Source organism: Lepus europaeus, chromosome 4, assembly GCF_033115175.1.
Source record: "Lepus europaeus isolate LE1 chromosome 4, mLepTim1.pri, whole genome shotgun sequence".
NCBI lineage: Eukaryota > Metazoa > Chordata > Mammalia > Lagomorpha > Leporidae > Lepus > Lepus europaeus.
This window is the reverse complement of record NC_084830.1, coordinates 10,242,321-10,260,274: the sequence shown is the minus strand read 5'-3', so window position 1 is coordinate 10,260,274 and position 17,954 is coordinate 10,242,321. Positions and strand designations below refer to the sequence as shown.

The 17,954-nt window shown below is 51.9% G+C and overlaps 1 protein-coding gene across 1 annotated transcript in view; it reads right to left on the bottom strand.

Moving 5' to 3' along the window:
* KCNQ3 (potassium voltage-gated channel subfamily Q member 3) overlaps positions 1 to 16,978 on the bottom strand; it is a 343,382-nt gene extending 326,404 nt beyond the window's left edge. Inside the window, exon 1 of the mRNA XM_062189451.1 lies at positions 16,590 to 16,978. Coding sequence (XP_062045435.1) covers positions 16,590 to 16,978 — 389 coding nt within the window. The remainder of the gene's footprint in view (positions 1 to 16,589) is intronic.
* Positions 16,979 to 17,954: the final 976 nt, after the last annotated feature.

The window sequence follows — 17,954 nt, the reverse complement described above, 5'->3', positions numbered from 1 at the left end:
AATGGGGACTAGCTCCCAGCCATGGAAGCCAGAGCCTGCTCTGTGACCACAAGGCCGACTGCCTCCCTGTGGGCCATGAGTACCTCTGCTTCCAGTCTGGAGACTGAAGTCTTTGAAGGTGGGAGCCGTGCCACTTGTATCCACACCTACCAAATGGCAAACCCTCCATCACCCATGTCCACGAGCCTGGGCATCAGACTCCTGGTCCAGGAAGGGCAGGCCTCCTGCTTTCTAGTCCAGGGCCAGGCCATTCTGCAGGCCACCTCTGGCTGGACATGACCTCCCTTAAGGAGCATGGTGGCCTAGGAGAGTCCTGGAGTGAGAAGTCCCGTAAGCTGCCCTGCCTCCTACCCCGACCACCAACAACCAGCTACAATGAGCTAGAGTAGCTTCAGCCACTCAGGATGACTAACTCTCGTCACTGCTTTCTGCTCAACAGGCCGGGAATCACAATGGTCAAGGCCTGCGAGGGCTTCTAGAACCTTCTCCCACATTCACAATGGTGGGACAATGCTGAAGCCTTTTACAGCCACTCAGGCAGGGTCCGGGGATGGACGCTGATGCTGTTGGACCAGAGGCTCCGGCTCCGTGGTGGCCTCCTGAGAGCATAACATGAAAGACATCGTGGCTGCTCACCTGGATGCCACAGCCCCGTCCTCCTTCTCCCAACAGAACCCCATCTGGCCTGGTACCAATGTGCCTGGCCACAGAGAGTGGGTCAGACATGTTCAAGTCCACTGTTGGGGTCCCTAAGCTTCACCTTGTTGTCCAGGGCAGAGGGAGCAGGTGACCAGCTCTGGTCAGTGCTACTCCAAGAGAATCTATTGTCCCCCCTCCCTGCTGGGCTGAGAAGGACCGTGGCTCTCATGTGCCCATTCAGCCGACAACCACACACAAATGTGCCCTCAACATCTCAGAGAAATCATCATTCCACGGGTGGTATCTAAGCAAGGGCAGAATAAAGGGGAGGAGAGAAAGCTGGGGTAGCCTTGGAACCAGGCAGCCCAAGTCCCTATCTCAGCTGCCGCTCAGCAACTGTGGGGTCCGGGGTCCAAGGTCTGTGGACTTACAAGTGTGCTCTAAGCCTTCACGCACAAACCCACCAACTCTTTTTTAAAAAATTAATATTTCATATTTTTATTATTTTCTGTTTACAGAAATACCAAGAATGCAGTAGTGTTCCAGTACACCTGCAGTGTTCCCCATAATTAACATCTCCCACTAGTTTGCCACATTTGTTACAATTAACAAGTCAATACTAATGCGTTATAATTAACTAAAGTCCATAATTACTCAGCTTTCCTTAGTTTATACCTACTGCCTGGTTTTCTTCCCCAGGATGCCGCATTTCATTTAGCTGTCCACATTTCCACAGGCGTCTCTGTGCTGTGACTATGTCTCAGGCTTTTCCTGCTTTAGAGGATCTAGAGAGCTACATAAGCTGTCTAGAGCGTGCTTAGGTGTCACGTGTTAAGTGCAGACTCCTCTGTCGGAATTTGTGTGGTTGCACAGCCTCATGCTGAAAATGGGGTGACAGGCTTTGGAAGTCTACAGCAAAATGCCATTTTATGACGTCACATCAACAGCACCTACTATTTACATGACTAATCACCATGGATGCTACCCTGGGTCCCTTGGCTTCACGTCAGGTTCCTCCACGGTCATGTTCTTTACGAAACCCCCTTTCCACACTCTGCTCTTTGGGAGGACATCACTCTATGCAGCCCAGAGTACGCTCCCTCTCCTGGAGGGCACCGTGTCTGCATAGATGACCTGGAATTCTTCTCCTTGGAATAAGTGTCTCTCCTCCTTCTCCTGCTTATTCACTCATTTATGTATACCACTGTGAATTCATGGTTATTTGTTCTATACTTTGATTATATTCCAACATGAAGACAACTCAAAAAGTTTGTGGAAAAAAGGATTAAAAGATAAGTGAAAGGCAGTTAGGAAGCTGGTTGGGACACCCCTACCCCAATATTGGAGTTCAAGTCCCAGCTCCACTCCCGATTCCAGCTTCCTGCTACAGCAACTGTGGGAAACAGCAGATGATGCCTCAAGTCATTGCATCCAAGCCACCCATGTGGGACACCGGGGCTGAGTTCCCATTCCCAGCTTCAGCCCACCCAACCCTGGCTATTTGGGGAGTCGATTAATGAATGGGAGGGCTCTCTCCCTCTCAAATAAGTAAACCTCAAAACCATTTAAAGATGAGTTTATGTTGTTGCAAATTAAATGCACGCATCTTCCATGCAATGCTTGAAGCTCCCCTTTCGCATGGGTCTCTCAATTTTTTTTTTTTTGCACCAAATTAAACTTAGCTTTGAATTCCATTTTCTACAAGCTTTTTGAAGAGCTACTTTTTTCTTCCTCAAGTTGTTCCAGCTCCAACCACACTGCTCCATGACGGCTCCCATGTCATCACTGGGAGTTTCCACCCATTTCCTTACTTTCTGGCAACACCAGAGGTCCTAAGCTTTTCTCAAATTGGATCCTGGTTTCCTTTTCCTGCAGAACAGTATCAGAAACCAAGACCTGTGTGCTAGGTGTGCATGTGGCCACCAGGGGAGTTGACCTTGTAGGCCTACTCAACTGACAGCACAAGAAATGTGTGTGTGTGTGTACATGGGCCCATGCATCCACATGTATTTACAGATATTGCTATACATAGCCACCTGTGTTTATATTAAGCTAATCTAGACTCCTTTGCTCTTCTGTGAATCCTCACTCCAATGGTGGAAAGCCTCGCTCCACCATCACCATCACTTTGCTGAACTATTCCGCTCCAGGATACACAGAACAGCATCAGAATCACCGCTTGTATCCCTATGGGAGCAACTTCACCCCCTGAGCTGCAGTGCTTATGTGCCGCTCCTTTTGCTTTCAGTCTCCCAGGCTCCACTCATTGTCAAAGTTACACCGGCCAGCACCTTTTCCCTCCATCATCTTCCATGAGAAAGTTTCATCTACTTGTAACCCTGCTAGATTCTTTAGTCAACATCTATATTCTTCCTAGGGTTCCCTTACCTCATCTATATAAGTTAATCTGTAAACATTCATTCCTTGTGTTGAAAGTTCTACCGGATTTGACAAATGCATGAAGTCATGTACCTACCATTGCAGAATTCATTCCATCACCTTAAAATATCGCCTGCGCCTCATCTATGCAAACCTCCTCCCTTCCTCCGAGCCCCCAGCATCCACGGATCTTCTCAGTCTCTGCGTAGCTTTGCTTTTTATGTTGTGTGATTAAAATCATCCAGTGTGTAGGCCTTTCACACTGGCCTCTCTCACTTAGCAATCGGCATTTAAGCTTCATTCATGCCTTTCAGAACTTGATAGCTCATTTCTTTCCATTTTTAAGATTTAGTCATTGCATGTGAAAGTCAGAGTGACACAGAGAGAAGGAGAGACAGGAGGAAAGGAGCTTGTCCATCTGCTGGTTTACACCCCAACTGCCACACCGCTGAGGCTGAGTCACGCCCACGCCAGCAACCCCAGCTGAGTCTCCCCGTGTGGGTGGCAGGGGCCCAAGCACTTCGGCGGCCATCATCCATTGCCATTAGTAGGAAGCTGGATCAGAAGTGCACGGTAGCCGAGACTCTGCCCAGACACTACAGTATGGAATGCAGGCATTCCACATGGTGGTTTAACTGGCTGTGCAACAACGCTCACACCAGCTCATTTCTGTATATAATGAATTATAATCCATTGCATGGATGTGTGATAGCTTTTTTATTCATTCACCTATCAAAGAGCATTGTGGTTGCAACTCTGGATGATCAAGGTAAAGCTACTATAAACACTGGCATGAAGATTCTAGCGTCGATATAAGACTTTGGATGAATTGGGAAAATACCATGCAGCATAATTTCAGGATTCTGTAATAACACAGTGTTCAGCTTTGTAAGAAATGGTCCAACTGTCCTCCAAGGCTGGCTCCAGTTGTCATCCCACCAGCAGTGAAGTAAAGTTCCTGTTGCTCCACATTCTCACCAACATTTGCTACTTCCATTGTTTCGGATTTTAGCCACACCCATTCTACTAGGTTTACAGTGACATAGATTGTAGTTTTAATTTGCAGTCCCCCAAGATACTGAGCATGTTTGTCATTTGTATATCTTCTTTGTTGAAATTTCTATTCAGATATTGCGTGTTTTGTTCTTTTTTGTTTGTTTTTTGTTTTATTGTAAATGGACCGTACTTTAATTGTTTAGTTTCCACCTGACAGGCATTTGCACTGTTTCTACTACTTTGCTGTTATGGAGAATGCTACCTTGAGTAACCTGGAGTATTTTGCAGCTACACGAAATACTGCCTTACACACGGTTTCATATTTATGAAGGAGAATCCTCAGGGTAAATTCCAGAAAAGGGTTAGTTCATATACATGATTTATTAAAAACTTTTTCTTTAAATTTAATTGAAAGGCAGAGTGAGAGATAGAGACACAGGGGAAGGCAGAGACCGAGGAGACAGAGAGAGAGAGAAACGTCTTCCGTCCACAGAAAGAGGTGTTTCCTCTGGTGCTTCACTTCCCAGATGGCCACAAGAGCCATGGCTGGTTCAGGCTGAGGCCAGGAGCCAGGAACTCCACCTTGGTCTCCAACATGGGTGAAAAGGCCCCAAGCACTGGAGCCAACATCTGCTGCCTCCCAGGTGCATCAGCAGAGGCGGGGCCGGAAGTGTGGAGTAGCCGGGAATCAGAGCGGGGATTGTGATACAAGAAGCAGAGGTGCAGAGTGGCGGCTTGACCTGTGGCACCACAATGCCTGTGCAGCACGTGTGATTGTTAGATGCACTCACACTGTACTCCTCAGGGATTCTAAGATTCTGCACTCTCACCAGCAATGTAAGCAGAATTTGTTGTCCCTAGCCTTGCTGATGAAACACGTTTTTAAATTTTGCCAATTTATAAAGAAAAATGGGGGCACATTGCAGCCTAGTGGGTAAAGCCACCCCCCTGCAATGTTGGCATCCCACATGGGTGCCAGTTCAAATTCCAGCTGCCCCACTTCTAGTCCAGCTCCCTGCTAACGTCCTGGGAAAACAGAAGATGGACCAAGTGTTTGGGCCACTGCTACCAATGTGGGAAATCTGGAGGAAGTTCCTGGAACCTGGCTTTGGCCTGACCCAGCCCTGGCTGTTGTGGCCATCTGGACAGTGAACCAGCAGATGGAAGATCTCTCTCTCTCTCTCTCTCTCTCTCTCCTCTCTCTCCCTCTCTCTCTTCCTCTCTCTCTTCCTCTCTCCCTCTCTGTAACTCTTTCAAATGAATAAACCTTTAAAAAAAAAAAGAAAGAAAAATGGTATCTTGGTATGGCTTACATTGCTTTTTTGTTATCTACACCTTGTTGTTCTGTGTTACCATTGTTTTCTATGTTGTTGCTGAACTTTTGTTATGTTTGTATTTATTCAAGCTGCAGGGACAAAGAGCTCTTCTTTCCATCTACTGGTTCACTTCCCTCAATAGCCCATTGCCAGGAGCCAGGGAGTCAATCCCATATGGAGGTGAGCACTCAACTGCTAGAGCCAACACCTGCTGTTTCCAGGAGTGTGCACCAGTAGGAAACTGGAATCAGAACAGAGCCACATCTACTTGTAACTGAATTGCTCTTGGGATTGTTGAGTTTGAAGAGTTCTTTGGATGTTTTATACAAGCTGTTCATCTGATGCATGTCTTGCAAATATTTCTCCAGGCAATGGCTTGTTTTTTCACCCTATTAGCAGTGTCTTCTATGGACTTTTCTTATGAGAAAAAGAATCCAAATGATTGTTTTAATAGTGGCATGCTAGTCCAGACTAACACTAGTCAGTGAAAACTGTACAAATCAACCAGGTATTGCACAACCTCATAAAGAAACTAAAAATTACTGACTTGCAAACCTTAAAATAGTGATTTTTAAAGTATGCAAATTCTACTACAATAAAAAAGCCTCTGGAAGAAAAGAAAATCAGTAGCCAGGGAGTGACCATGTTGGACGTGACCCCAGAGCTCCTGACCCCAGCACAGCTGCCGCATTCACAAAGTATCAAGCGAATTCCTGGTCCTGCCCCTGGAAAACCCTGTGACATCAGACCACTGTTCTGAGCCTCAGTGTCCCCTCTGCAAATCAGGCCAATGTTACACATCTGATAGCATTGCGACAAGGAGCCAACGCAGCAATGCCTCTGGTTAATCCAGCACCTCGGGCAGAGTAGGTCAGTAAAAGACAGAAGGGATGATCCCGTTGCTGGCACCTGAAAATTGAAGAGTAGCCTTTCTCTTTCCACCCAGCACTCACCCTCCCTCCTCTCTCTCTCTCTGCCTCCTTAGACACACACACACATACACTTCATTCGACACAGCATCCAGAGCCACTGTTAGCTCTCATGGAAGACACTGAACAACTACTTTAACCTTCATCAGGTTTTGACTTGCGAAACAACTGTTTTTGGAAGATGCAATTTGGTCCAGGGCATATTCCTAACCATGAAACAACCTAGACTCATTGAGCAGGTTTCAAACCACTAGTTAGTGTGGGTTTGCTTGGTACATTCCTGCACTTATTTATAAAGCTCCTATCAGGAGCCAAGTTCTGTGCTTGTACACAGCAGTTTCTTCCTTCCTCCCTTCCTCCTCCCCTCCCTCCCTCCCTCCCTCCCTCCCTCTCTCCCTTCCTTCCTTCCTTCATGTACTTCCCCAACAGGAGGCATCAGGGAAAGACAGAAAATATGACTGCAAATAGCAAAGAAAAGTTAACATGTATTTGGAATAGGAAGTGTCATCCAGACAGCCTGAGGAGAGGAAAAGTCTCCAGGAAGAAAGAACCCAGAACGAGAGTCTCTAAGGTTTTTGCTCTACTGGAGTCGGAAGTCTGGCACAATCCTGGAAGCCAACGCGAAAAAGAGAAACTGGTGCATTCAACAGAATTCATTTTCCACCAGATACAAACACAACAGTGCATTCAGAGAGAAAAGGTGCTGGCTTCTCATACCCACAGACACAACTTTCCTTTCCGGGCAAGTGAGCAGAGTGCACAAATGTTTGTAAGCCCCGTAGAATTGCACACGCTCGATCTGAGGCTGTGTTCTAGCGGGACTGCATCATAGGCAGGGCATCACTTGGGGTAGAGGTCGCAATATCTACTCCAACACTACTCTCACTCACTGAACTTGTTATTACCTTAGCATGATGGAGAAATAACAGGGAAGGAAAGGCTACTGAACCAACACCCACCCGAAGTCCAGACCAGACTCTGGACTGCGTTCTGGTCATTTCATATCTTTCTTACCCCATGGAGAGGCTGCTCTACGCCACATGTGAGAAAACACATTGGAGTTGAGTAAGTGGTTTGCTAAAAAGGACACAGCCAGGATTCCAAACCAGCGCTTCTGTCACTGAAGCTCACACCCCTTGGGTGCTGGCAGTGAGTCGAGTAAAGCAGCAAGACTGGCAGGTGTGTCAGTGCTCTCTTAGACTCCGGCATGTGCAGAAGGGATCCTTGTACGTATGAGAGGCACAACGCAAACCCAGCTCCAGGTCTTCTCTCTCCTGCTTTATGATTCTACTGCAGTGAGAACATAAGCCAAATCTTCGTCCCTAAATGTGTAGTGCAGTCATGGCCCCCATTGTACATGAAGGCAGGAGTGGGCTCAGGACCTCCCCTGAGCCATTGAAATGGCTTTGGCAACTGAGCTGAACCCCAACTCAACATGTGCTGGGACAGACTGAATAGGACCTGGCTCCCAAAACTCATGCATGTGTGTGAGCCCCCAAGTCTAATCATAATGGTTAATGGGTTAAAAGTGGCTGGATTAAGGTAGACTTTGGATCCCCTTATGTTGCCTGCAGGTGAGGCCTTTGGGAAGTGATGGCATTGCATCGAGTTGCTAGGACACAGCCTATAAATGAATCACAATGATTTTAAAAATTCTTTCATTTTATTCAAAAGGCAGACAGATACAGGTACACAGACGAAGGTCTTCCCTCTGTTAGTTCATTCCCCAAATGCCCATGTGGCAGGCATCTCGTCTCCCAGGCAGGTGGCAGGGACTGGAGCACTTGAGTCATCACTTCTCTAAGGTGCATCTCAGCAGGAAGCCGGATCAGAAGCAGAGGAGCCAGGACTCAAACCAGGCCCTTTGATACAGGAAGCAGGCATTCAAACAGCACCTTAGTTACCATGTCAAAGACCTGCCCTTCCTTATGATGGCCTCATAGGAGAGAACACAGAGTGGGTGGAGGGAGTTTCGCTCCCTGTGTCACAGAAGCCACTCAGGACTACACAGCCAGCAGGACCGAAGTCTCCACACGTCCTTCAAACAACCACTATTTTATTTGGTGAGGATTACATATGTGAGCCCACCTCCGTCCCAACCAGGAGCCGGCTCTTTGCACCTAAGGCAGACAGCACAAGCTTCCCCAGGTTCTTGAAAGCTCCATCACCTTGGCACACAGGAAGGGCTCCCTGCTATTAGACACCACGTACTGAATCCACGTGTTGAGATCCTTGTAATTCAGATGTTCTTCCTCAATGGCGAAGCCCAATGAAAAATTAATGAGAGGAAAAGACGCCACAGGGTTACCGTGACCGCTAGGCCTGCAGACTTCCTATGCCTAAGAATACTAAGAAAACAGCACATTTGGGAACAGTAAGTGACAGGAATGTCTTCAGTGCAAATGCACAGGTTATGGCCAAGGGATGTCTCTGTCCCCGGAAGCAGTCCTTGGTTGGTGGTGGGTGGGGTTCAGGGAACATTCTGGGCTCTTCCACACCACACTCCACAGTTCCCCAGGAAGACTGAGCAGCATGGCTCCTATAGCTGCCTGCTTCCTCTTCTCGTCTTGCCCATTTTCCACAAATTTACTTTTTTCTCCAAGTTTTCTCAGACTAATCTCCTAAATCAGGCCTTCTCTATAGGGTGGTATTGCCTCCAAGGGAGCAAACTTGGTTCTTGCAGGGTGGGATAGGGTAGGAAAAAAAAATTAACTTCCCTTATGTATCAAGCTCAGATACGCACAGAGTTCCCAACACCAGACACAGTGCAACCATAGTATTAAATGTTCAGGCAAGGCTGAAAAGACTCCTCAAAAGGAGGTTACTAAAACAAGATCCAGCCACTCTGGGTTAAGGCCCCGACACGCACACGAGCTCCTTGCCTGAAAGTGGGGCTTGGGGCAGGGGCTGCAAACTAACATGTGACCACGGCAGACTACCATACAAGATGCGTGTGGAGTAAGACCACTAACTACTTAAGCACCACAGAAGGCGGGGAGCATTAGGTTCCTTTCTCAGATGAGCAAACTGAGGTTATAAGACGTTAAGATGACTTGCAGAAGCCTACAGAACAAGGCTGCAGAAGACTCAAGGTGAGATCCTGGGTTTCCCAATGGCTGGGCCGGGGTCTCCTGGACTCTCAGCCACACCTCAAGGAGTCATCGAGAATGCTTAACCCAAAGGCATGGAAAAGTGCACCCGAATCGTCATGAACTGTTACCAGTGAAAATAAACCAGGAACGGAACAAATGCTGGTGCTGCCCCCAGGTGACTTTGCAAACAACCCAGTAAATAGCAACTTAGCTGTCACTGATACAAGGGTTTGCAATGCCTCAGCTCAGGACTATGCTCAATGGAGACCAGGGACTGACTTGCAGGCTTCTGGCCCGAGGGCTGGACTGGGTTGGAGAGGAGGGGGTGGACAAGAGAGGATCTCAGCTGTGCTATTTCAGCAGGAAGAGAGGCCCTCCTGGCGAGGGGGCACCTGGTGCAGACGCCTGATCAGTCAGCCTGCGCTTTCTTCTGAACACGAATAAATAACTCGCAAGAATCCAGGTGAAAGTGCAGCCGTGGGCAGTAACTGCTTTGCCTCTGAAAGCAAACATTCTGAACAAACAGTCCCAGCTTTCCTGAAATACAGCAAAAGATCCTATTGAGCCAGCACACTTTGGACAGGACTGGATTCAGGTTCTCAGTAAGACAGTTGCAATCCTACAGGACCCAGGCCTTCAGTCAGTCCCCCTCCCAAGCTGCAAGGCTGCCTGGAGACTGTAGGGGGAGCCTGCAATGGAAGGAGACCCCCTCAACCGTGGGGTCCTCCCACGGGTCAGCAGTGTGACCTCGGGTGAGTTTCCAAGGACCCTGGGCCTCCGCGTCCCCTACTGTGCAGTCCCTTCTAGCTCTGCCAGCCTCAGTTCTTCAATCTGCCAGCTGCCTCTCTCAGTGCCATGCTTATACATCCCGGCAACGGATGAGAAGTAACTCTCTGTGGATGAGCCTGGTTAGACTGTCGACTGTCTGATTACTGAGGCTGCCGCCTTCATTTCTGGACTGGCATCACCAGGCGCAGGCAAGTCCATGATGGACATATGTGGGGTGGGACGAAGCAGGCATGGGGCAGAAGTGGGAGATGGGGTTCAACAGCTTCCCAGGAGGACAGGCGGGCTGGGCTGGATGAGTCCAAGTCTCATTGAACAAGATTCCTCCCCATCCCCTTAAGAAGACATTATGGTAGAAATGAACTTAAGCAGTTGTGACAAATTCACAAAAATAGCAATGACAGAGAAGCCTACATGGAGCCTGCCCGCTTCCCCAGTACAGCATTGGCTCAAGAACACTGGACGTGGTCATTTGTAGAAGGCTCCAGCTGCAGCTTCTGTGGTTACTAGTATATGAGAGAGAGAGAGAGAGAAGGCAACCATGACATTGGTCAGATGGTGGTACTTCCCAAGAGGCGACATGATAAGCCATCAGATGATGTAAAGTGTTAGCTGTCATCAATATGCTGGTTTACACACCTCTACTCAACTGCCACACTCTGTTATAGCATCCAATCTCACAGGGTTCCTGAGGGAGGGAGGGACAGGAGGAAAGGAGATCCCGGCCCTGGGGTCATCAGCATGGAGAAAAGCCCACTTCAGCAGGAAGCTGACCAGCGTCCATGTATGGGATGCCCATGATAACAACTGCCTAAGTGCTTATTCCCATCTACTCACAGACCACATGCAAGAGGCAAGCTTGTCCCTGAGGTACAGCCCAAGTGTTCTCTGGACATTTCAAGAAAAGAAAATTCCTGTCTTTTATGGGGCAAAATGAAATGTCCCTTCCAACAAGCCTGTGGTTTCGTGGGGTCTGACTAGCATCCTATGCCACCTGCAAAGCCAAGGGGGCCTGGATTTCCATCCTGACTTCGATCTTGCCGTCCCCAAAGCTTTTATTCTCTTCAGTCTTTCAAAAGTTGCTCATCCTAGAGAAGCCAATAGCCCTGCAGGTACAGGTGCCAAGTTATCTGGCTAACAGTTTCCTAAAACAAGCAGCGAAGGTCAGGTGATGCAACGCAGACAGAAGCTGGCGGATCCGACCCGGGCAGCTGCTGCAACCTGGCAGGGCTGAGGTCTCGACTGTGGGAGCCACCTGATCTTTCTAGAACTTTAGGAAAATGCACTCTCAGAATGCTGCACACTGGGTCATTGTTAAAGGGCCCCCCGACACCTTGGCTCGTGGGGTTCTCACACCAATCCTGCGCAATGCTCATTGCAATGCCCCTTTTGCAGAGTGTGATAAGAGATTTGTCCAAAGCATCCAGTTAATGACGCTCTTCTCAAGCACATCCAATGCACCTTCTGACAAACCTACAGCTGTCGTGGGCCACCCAGAACCACAGAGCACAGCACGTGGAAAACAGTTTTTATTTTGGCCAGATTCAAAGACTGACTTTGAAGGAATGTTTTCCTTGGCCTCTACACCACCCCAGTTGTTAAACAAAGCTTGTTTGCATTCTGTCTGAACCTCCAGAACCAGAAGAAAAGAGAGAAAGGAGCAGAAACTTGACCTTGACTAGGGGATCTCGCTTATTTATGAAACTTATAGACACCCATGGACTTAAACGGTGAATACAGACCTGAAAGGGAGACCTTCCAAATAATGCAAGAATGATAACTTGGCACTGAATTCGACTCAGGATACAGTTCTGCACACAGGAGAGGGAAGCTAGTCCTCGAGTGGGCACGCAGCAGACCCCTCACCCGTCTCTACCTCCTTGCAGCTCCCTAGGAGAAGGCTCCCTGGCTACAGCCCAGGGGTCAGTGGGGCTTTCTCTTGCCTGCCCTCCTGAGCTCCTCATTTGCATTCTATCATTGCATTTGCTAGGCTGTTTAAATTTAGCTGTTGCAAGTGTCTCTCTCCAAAGGGAAAGAACTTTGGCTCATCTCCCTCAACGGCATGGCACAAGACTTGGCACTCACAGGGTCGCAGCAAGTGCAGCCTGGAAGTGAACGGGCTGTGTGCACACTAAGTGGCACCTTTCCGCTGGGTGTCCATCTACCTGGGCCAAGTCCAAGGCCGAGAGGAGCCTGGAGCTATGGTCTACTGATGCAATCCATGGATCTAAGAAGGCCCATTCAGCTCGGCCAGCGTTGCTCAGGCCTGGCTTTGTACAATGCCACTCCTCGTATTCACGTGTGTGCCCTGTGTGTCTGTGTTGACTCTTTTTAAAAAAATTTTTTAACTTTTTAAAAATATTAAGTTAAAAAAAAATAGAATACTTGCACATTCTCTTTACCTAGATTCACCAACTGTTGATAGTTTTTGCCATATTTGCTTCTTTTTCTCACCCTCTCTGCATGTGTACCCACATCATCAGAACTATTGACGGTAGGCTGCTGGCACAATGACTTGTCACACCTATGGCAGCACGCATGTCTTCAGAAAATAGAACATTCAGCAACAGAGCGGCCACAATGAAGTTCTCACACTCAAGAAATTCAATTCTAGGGGCCTGCACTCTGGCATACCAGGTTAAGCCGCTGCCTGCAGTGCCGGCATCCTATTTGGGCGCCAGTTCTCAATAAGAAGGAAGTCAACACTGTAAGGAGGGTGGGATTCAAAGAGGGAGCTGAGTAGGATGAGATAAGCTGATAGTGGCCTGCGGTCGACTAGAAAAACCAAGAGAACATCAAGAGAAGTGAGAGAAGAATGGGCACAACAGAGAAATGAAGCCAGCCTTGTCCAGGGAGGAAAGCTGGTATCCCTTCAGCGATGGATCACAGGCTGCAGGGCCAGCCAAGACACCAAGGAAGGATTCCTCCTGCTCTGGCCAGGAGGTTGACCAGATGACCCAATTCTGAGCTTTCTGCTCACATTAACAATCCTGTTATCAGGACATATGTTCCATGGGGTAGAAATTGGATTGTCTGGTTTTGTTTACTGTTGCATCTTTATTATCTAGAAGAATGCCTGGCACAGAGAAAGCACTTGAGAAATAGCTGTGGACTGAACCACTTTCCTAACCCCGGTAACTACCTATGATTGCGCACTTCTCTGCAAGGTGCTCTTGGCCTCACAGAAGCCTATGAGACTGAGTCATGGCATTGTTCAGATGAAGCAAGTCACGGTGACAGATACAGGAACTAGCCTAAGGCCATGCCCGCTGTAAGAGGCAGCACAGCAGGCCTGGGAGCCCAGTGTTCTCCCACTCCAAACTTGCCAAGACCAAATGAATCCCTGCTGGAGTGAGCAGGAGATCTGCCTCTCCCCCCGACCTCGGGGACTTCAGATCCTCCAGGCCCTTTCCATCCCAGGGCAGCTGCTGGTTCCTGTGTTTCCTCACTGGTCCCTGGGGCCAGCCCACCTCAGAACGTATCAGGGGGCATTGCAGTGTGCCAGCAGGGTGCCTGGGCAGTGCCAAGCCCACCACAGTGCCAATATGGAGCCGGCATCGCTCCCCTAGCAGGCCAGTCACGACATCAGGTGTGTAAGACTTTTAAGGAGATCTCTAATCAGGATCAGATAACGAATACCAAGTGCTGGAAATCTGGGCTCTCTATATGCCTAGACACTGTCTTCTCCAAGCCGAAACACCACCATGTGTTTCTGCACACACATACACACGCACACACCCACTTCCAGGTTACCCCTACTTTGCCTTGTGCAAAGCCACGAAGACTTAAGGCAAAATGCAGACGTGAACTCCAAGGCCACCACATCAGAACCTCTTCCAGCCATGAGGATTAAAATGGCAGCGAGGAGCTCGCTCGCACGGGGTAAGGCATGGCTGGTCTGTCTTTTTGCTCTTCCTGCAGTACAAGACTTCCAAGGATCACTCTCCTCACCAGAATCCTGTTGGGCTGACTCTGCCTACTTAGTGTCCTCATGACAGATAATGGATGCTTCGAAGCATGACTTTCATTGCCTTGCAAAACCCTGAATCATCAACGAAAGGTTCAGTTATGTTCACTTGACAGGACTTCCTTGGAAGCTGGGGGAAAGGTGTTGGATGCATCACTTACCAAGCTTAAGTTCTGAGTATTAGCAGCTCATGCCCAAACCAACATGGATTTCCCTGTACAACTCCCAACTCATCAGGATCCACAACCTTCAGCCCCCACAGCCCAATCCATGCCACACTTCCCTACACTGTGTTTCTGGGTTCTAACCAGCTCCTGCGAACACTCACTTCCCACCTTTGCCAACTATGTGCAGGACCACTACAATGGGCCCTGGGCATGCCCAGTGGCTTTTCACAAAACACCCAAAGCCCACCGATTGTCAGCAGGAGGTCAGAACCAGGATTCAGGCTCAGCTACAACAGGTTTGACCCACTGTATTCCAATGGGAGCTCCAGAATGTTAGCCATGTGATCTTGCACAAGTGATCTTATGGCTGAGGTGTTCACCTCCTCATCTCTAAAATGCCGACCATAGTTCCACGCAGGAAAATGACCAGCTAAGGCCTGGGATTCCTCCTTCTCACAAAGGCTCACATTCTGCTGGATGCTCCTGGGAACCTGAGGCTACAGTTTTGGCATTATCAACCCTGCTGCTAGGGGACGGAATAATTCAAGAGCAGGATGAAATTGAGGCTCTGTTTGTAACAGGCCCTGGCGATCCCTTGCCCACAGTGGGCAAGGCAGGGCTGGGATGTTGGCTGGGAAAGGTGAGAGAAGAAAGAGCGACTCCACCGGCTCCAGTGGGAACTCATACCCACTAGATGCAGAGCGTCATTTACACGCAAGGGACACGTGAGGCAGTGCGTGCTTGTGTACACTCAAATAACATGCTGTGCCTTTATTTTTACTGTCACATATTCCAAGATGCACTTCACTTCAGTGTAACCAAACACAGGGCAAATGAAAAGGCAGTTCTTGCTAAGCCTCTCTCCAGCCAGCTCGCTAACACCTGCCACACATGTGTGCACGCACACACCAAAGGCTGGATCCGCCCGGAATCCATGTTTCTGGCAGAACACTCCCCACCCCATGCCTCCTGCTGGGTCCTCGAGTTTCCAGGGAGGCACCCTCTGCAGGCTTTGGTCACCTCTGTGAAAAAACCTGTTGCTAAGTCTTAAGGTTCTGTGTGGACGCCCCCACCTGGTGGCCAAATCAGGAAGCGCACTTGCAACCAAGGAAGATTGGCAGGTGAGGCGAGAACTCCGCGGTGCCCTGAGACCCTCTGACCACCTCAATCGGTTGATTGGAGGAGGCGGAGAGAAAAATCCACTGCCTAATACGCAAGGTGGGGAGGGTGTCGTGGTCACGGCCGATCCCCGGTGATGCTGCAGCTACCTGCGAAGCAGTCGGCAGGACAGCTAAGCCACAACCAGGAAGGGGCTATAGCTGGAAGTGCCCTGCCAGCCCCAAGAGGAGTGCTGGCCAACAGGACCCGGCCTGAGGAGCCACCGCTGCCGCCCTCTCTACACCCCCAGTGTCAGGTGCAGAAGGGAGTTCTATTCCTTCTGGGCACGCACTCCAATCCAGATTAGCAAGGAGATTCCTCCCCCGTGCTCGAGAAGGGACCTCTGACCCAGGGGCTCCCCACCCCCAGTGCCCTTGATCAGCCAAAGCAAAACAGGGGGCAGCAAGGGAGACTAAAAGGAGATCAGAACCCAAATCATGGAGATGCATCAGCCAAGATAATCCCCAGCCCCCTCATCTGGCTCCATGAAGGCCCAGCTCCACAGCCTAGGCTGAGACACACAACCCCGTGCGCACGGGCGTGCGTACACACACACACACACACACACACACTTCCCGGGAAGAATCCAAAGCTATGCATTTTGACCAGTGCAAGCTCCCAGAGCAACACCAGGTTCCTTCCCATACCAGTACAGAGCCCTAGGAAGGGCTGCACACGCAGGCAATGTGCACGCGCTCACACACTCACAGACCCAGAGACGCACACCTACACACATTCACTACGGACAGTGCGCACCGCTCCCACCCCCAACTCCAGGAAGCTCAACTCAGCGGCGAGCCCCACAGAAGGCGGCCGCCCCAAGCAGCAAGCGTTCCTGGAGGGCTCGCTCGGTCCGCTTCAACGCCACCGTTATTTAGAAAATACGCAGAATTCTCTTTCGCTTCAACACCAACGCCCGAGAGGGTGCCACAAACGCGCACCGCGCGCGCCAGGCCGCCCCTCGCCCAGACAGCCGGGAGCCGCTCTCGGGTCTTCTCCGCCCCGCCGTCCAGCGCCAGGAGGGCAGAGAAGCGCGCGCCCGGGGCAGCCCGCTCCCCGACCCCGCGGGACGCAGCTGCGGTTTTCCGAGCCCGGAGCCACCTCGGCTGCAGCCCCACCCCGAGCCCCAGCCGCGCGGGGGCCCCTGGCCCGGTACTCACACGAGCGCGTGGTAGAGCAGCGCCCAGCCCCGCGGTCTCTCCAGGGCGTCGTAGATCAAAGTTTGGATGCGCCGGCACTTGGCGTTGTTCCTGTTGGCCGGCCGGCTCAGCGGGGTCTTGGCCAGCAGCCCGATGCCCTGCGGGGTCCGCCGCAGCCCCTCGTCGCGGCCACCGCCCTCCAGCAGCAGGGTCCCGTCTTTGTCGGCCCCGGCCCCGAGCGCCAAGGTGACTTGCTCCGCGTCGCCGGGCGCCAGCCCCACTTTCCGCTCCTCGTCGCCGGCCGCCGCCGCGTCCCCCCCGGCTGGGTTAGCGGCCCCGCCGCCCCCGCCGCCCCCTTCGCCGCCGCCGCCGCCAGCCGCCCCCGCCGCCCTGCGCGCCTTGAGCCCCATCTGCCTCGCCCCCGCCGGCTGCTTCGCGGTTTCCGCTCCTGCTGGGGGAAGAAGGGGCGCCCGGGGAGCGTGGACGAGGCGGCGGCGACGGCGGCTGCAAGCCCGGGGAACTCCAATGCCATGATCCGCGCGCCTCTCCCCACCCACCCTACCCCCAAAAGCAGGCACAGGCGGGCCCCCCGGGGGGGCAGGGGCGGGGGGCCGACGGGGTCACATCCCGCACGGGTCAGCCGCGGGACCCCGAGGGGGCGCGGACCGGGGGGCTGCAGGGAGCCGGCGCGAGCGCGAGGCTGGAGCCGAAGCGCTAGGGCGCGCGGCGGCGGGAGCCTGGCACCTGCGCTCCCGGGCGGCGGCGGCGGCGGCACCCGGGCCGGCGAGCCCGAGACAGCATCGCAGTTTATTTACAAGCCTGGTGCCAGCCGCCCGCCCGCCCGCGACACGCGCTGCCGCCGCCTCCCCCTCCCTCCTCCGCGCTCCCACCCGTGCCCCTCCCCGCCCGCTCCAGCCTCAGCCCCGCAGCAGCCGCGAGCAAGCGCGCCGCGGGCCGAGCGCACGCCGCCTCCGCCCTCCCTCGCCGGGGTGGGGCCCCATTGTCCCGCCCCGTCGCGGCGGGAGGCCCAGGCTACGCCCCGCCCTCCTCCGCGCCCCCCACCCCGGCGAGACCCCAGGAGCCCGGGATCGCTGGGGCTGCCATCCCCGTCGCCCGCATGGCCCTGCGCGCTGCCACCGCGGGGCGGGACTCCCTGCGCTCTCGTGTGCGTTGGGGCTTCCCCGGGTGGGGCGCGGAAGGGGAGAGGAGAGGAGTGGGCGGCGGGGGGTGCGGGGTGGCACTGGGCTCACCCCCCCGGCCCTATGAAATCCAAGTTGGGGGGTGGGCCCAGGCCGAGCGCACCGCCGGCGGTGTGGTGGCACCGCTCCGGGCTCCCTGTCTCGCGTGCTTCGGGGTTTCTGGTGGTTCTGCGGCTCTCACCTCCCC